Below are 3018 nucleotides of genomic sequence, written 5' to 3' on the forward strand. Positions count from 1 at the left end.
TCATGTGCCGTTGAGTGTTTCGATCACACTCCTGCAAAAGGAAACACACAATTTGACAATTTTGTAGATAGACATGCTGCTGGACCTTGATGATGTATGAACTTCCTTGTCGCTTTGTTAGAAGTACTGTTTGAAGCAACACCTGAAATCCGCTTGGTTATAAAAATCCACGTTAGTGACACAAGAATTAAAAGCCTCAGAATAGTTGTTTTCTTTGTTTTTAGTGGATACCCTTTTTGATTATATGTTTTGCTTCTTGTGGTAGTATTGTTTGTGATGATCCACTACCACCAGCACCTCCACCACCATTTGTCGTATTGACCCTGTTACACTCTCTGTACAACAACTGACACCCTTTTCGGTGTTCTTTCAGATTTATGATACCTTGTTTTACTTTTGCACGTGTTGGTTCTACAAAACATAAAACTCTATATAGATACTAGTTGCAGCTACTTCTAAACGAAAAAGATGATTTTTTTTTTATTCCCAGTAGGTTTTTCTTTCTTTGATCTGTTGCCCCTGCGCTGGTTTTTCTGTGATGGATAACTGTTGCTTTTTTCGTTACGGGGTTTTAGTTTAGTGGGAAAATGATGTAGGAAGCATTTTATTTTGTTAGTTTATATGATGGGTACAGAGAATTGACAATATGATATTCTGGCTAGGTACACTGCTTCACCAACATGAAGAAGATAAGGACGCGGCGATATGATAGATAATAAACTGTAATTTGTTTTGTACTATGGACGTAAATTTAACTCGCATGGTATTGTAATGATTCAAAGATAAGAACATGTAAAGCTGTTAATTATTTGATAATTGATACATATGATATGCTTCTAAACTCATACATCTCCGATGGAGCGCCAAAGATCATAGAAATCTAAAGTAAAAAAAGAAGGCACATATATAGAGAGTAAGTACTATGGTTGTGTATAAATAGTGGAGAATAGCCTCATTCATGAATCATGTCTGCAGGAGTGATCGATTGGTTTGAAGGATCAGGTTTGTTGCAAGGAAGGTCGTGGAATTGTTCGATGGAGCAAGCAAAGGAGGTTCCGATTTGCATGTCTGCTAGCATTTGGCGGAGATCAGAAGCTTCTTCCTTGAGGCGTGTGTTCTCTTGGAGGACTCTGTCATGGGACTCGGACATATGGTTAAGTTTGTCAATCAAATTGTGGTTCTCAGTTCTGAGCCGAACAACCTGCGACCAAAGTTCATCCAAGTGTTTTTGTTTCCTCATCCTTGATCTGCGGGCGGATTCTCGGTTGGATATCATTCTCCTGTGTTTCCTTTCGTCGATGATGTTAAAGTGGATTTCATCAGCTTCATCAGAGGTTGAGTTGCTGCTGATGCAAGAGCCCGAAGGAGGGAAGTGGCAGTTTGGAAAGTTGCTTAGGAGGGTGTTCATGTGGATGTTTGGAATGTCACTTTGCAGAAGGCCAAAGTTTGGTGGAACTAGGAATGGGTTTTCAGGTGCTAGAAAGTGGACTCCTCTTATCTCACTAGGGACCATGGTTGGAAGTTTGGAACTAATTTTCAAGATTATTCTTTATGGGTGTGGTTGTAAGGTTTATTCAGAGTCAGAGATGATATTAGAACTTGGAAGGTTGTGTTGGAATTGGGGTGAATTTATAGAAAATGATGACCAGAAAAGTGGGGTCAGTTTCGGCAGAGAGGTACTACAAGAGCTTACATGAGCAAAAAATTCAACAATAATTGGGAAGTGCTCCTAATGTATGCATGTGGTATGAGATATACATCCAGGGGTAAGACCACTTTTTATCATATAAGTGGCTCTCCAGAGTCCATGTCATAAAGTTGTTGGGTTATATGTATGTGGCTATATCTAATCTATATGTTATCTATGGCTCTTTATATCTTAATATGGTGTAAGTGTGTAATGCAAATTTAAGAATTGAAACATTGGGCAAGTATAATCTGCATTCAAGTTATTAAATCGCATTTGTGGCCATGGTTGCAGTCTCAATTCCTTGTGATCTTTATTTAATAGAAATTTGTTGACTTAGCAAACTGATGAAATTGAATTAGGATCATGAAAACGTCACTAATTTATTACGGTCCATTAAACTGTTTCAGAAAAGCCCTGTTTATAGTTACTGTTTGATGTGTTTGTAGTGGTCATCATAATGCAAATGTTGCAGCCGCATCATGTAATGCGATTGCCCATTTAAATCCTTTCACCACATTACAACAATGCATAAATCAATTTCCAGAGAGCTTTTCTTGAGGTCCCTTTCCAATTTTGAAGCAATACACCCAATAATTTCTTTTCTGATAATGATATTTTGACCCGATTTTTTTATTTACTTTTAATTTATTATTCTAATCATCTTTCAATTATTTATTTTGATTTTTTTAATAGTGTGATATGATAATTAAAGGATGATTACAGTTATGGATTAAAGGTAAGTCAAAAAATTCGGGTCAAAATATTATTATTTTTTTTTTCACACATGAAGCAATAAAAGCTAGTTTAAAAGATATTTGATAATCATTATTTATTATAATTATGATGACTCACGACCATGCTGGAGCTATTGTTCTTTTGTAAGCAAATAAACTTCTTCCACCTAAATTCCAACCATTCATCATGTAAACCGTTGTTTACCAGTTTATCTGCGTTGTTATTATAATGTTATGCAGAGGCTACAGAAGGTACTAACGTGATTTTAAATTATGTTCCTTTAGTGTTTGTTTACCTCGGTGCAGTTCTATTCAAAATGATAAACTATAAAGAATTAGGGTCATAGCTTTTGGAATCCATTAGTGATATAATCAAATGACTTATGTTGAGTATGCTTTTCCTTTTTTATCTCACTTTTGAATTTTGATCCTTTACGTTAAGTTTTCTCGAAATTGATTGGATGGGAACTGAATAGCACTATGTGCATGAGATTATAGAAGCAGTTTATGAGATTACAGATGTCTCAAAAACACTGTAGTAACCATCACATTTCAAGAAGGTCTTCATCGCTTCATGTTCACTCAACACCTTGT

General features: G+C 35.9%; 1 protein-coding gene across 1 annotated transcript; it reads right to left on the bottom strand.

The window, feature by feature from the left end:
• Positions 1 to 812: 812 nt before the first annotated feature.
• Positions 813 to 1842, bottom strand: LOC114174090 (basic leucine zipper 43-like). The gene has a single exon (XM_028058838.1). It carries the CDS (start codon positions 1511 to 1513, stop codon positions 953 to 955), a length of 561 nt encoding a protein of 186 aa, XP_027914639.1. The 5' UTR covers positions 1514 to 1842; the 3' UTR covers positions 813 to 952.
• Between the last annotated feature and the right edge of the window lie 1176 nt (positions 1843 to 3018).

The sequence above is a fragment of the Vigna unguiculata genome, chromosome 2 (assembly GCF_004118075.2).
Source record: "Vigna unguiculata cultivar IT97K-499-35 chromosome 2, ASM411807v1, whole genome shotgun sequence".
Lineage (NCBI taxonomy): Eukaryota > Viridiplantae > Streptophyta > Magnoliopsida > Fabales > Fabaceae > Vigna > Vigna unguiculata.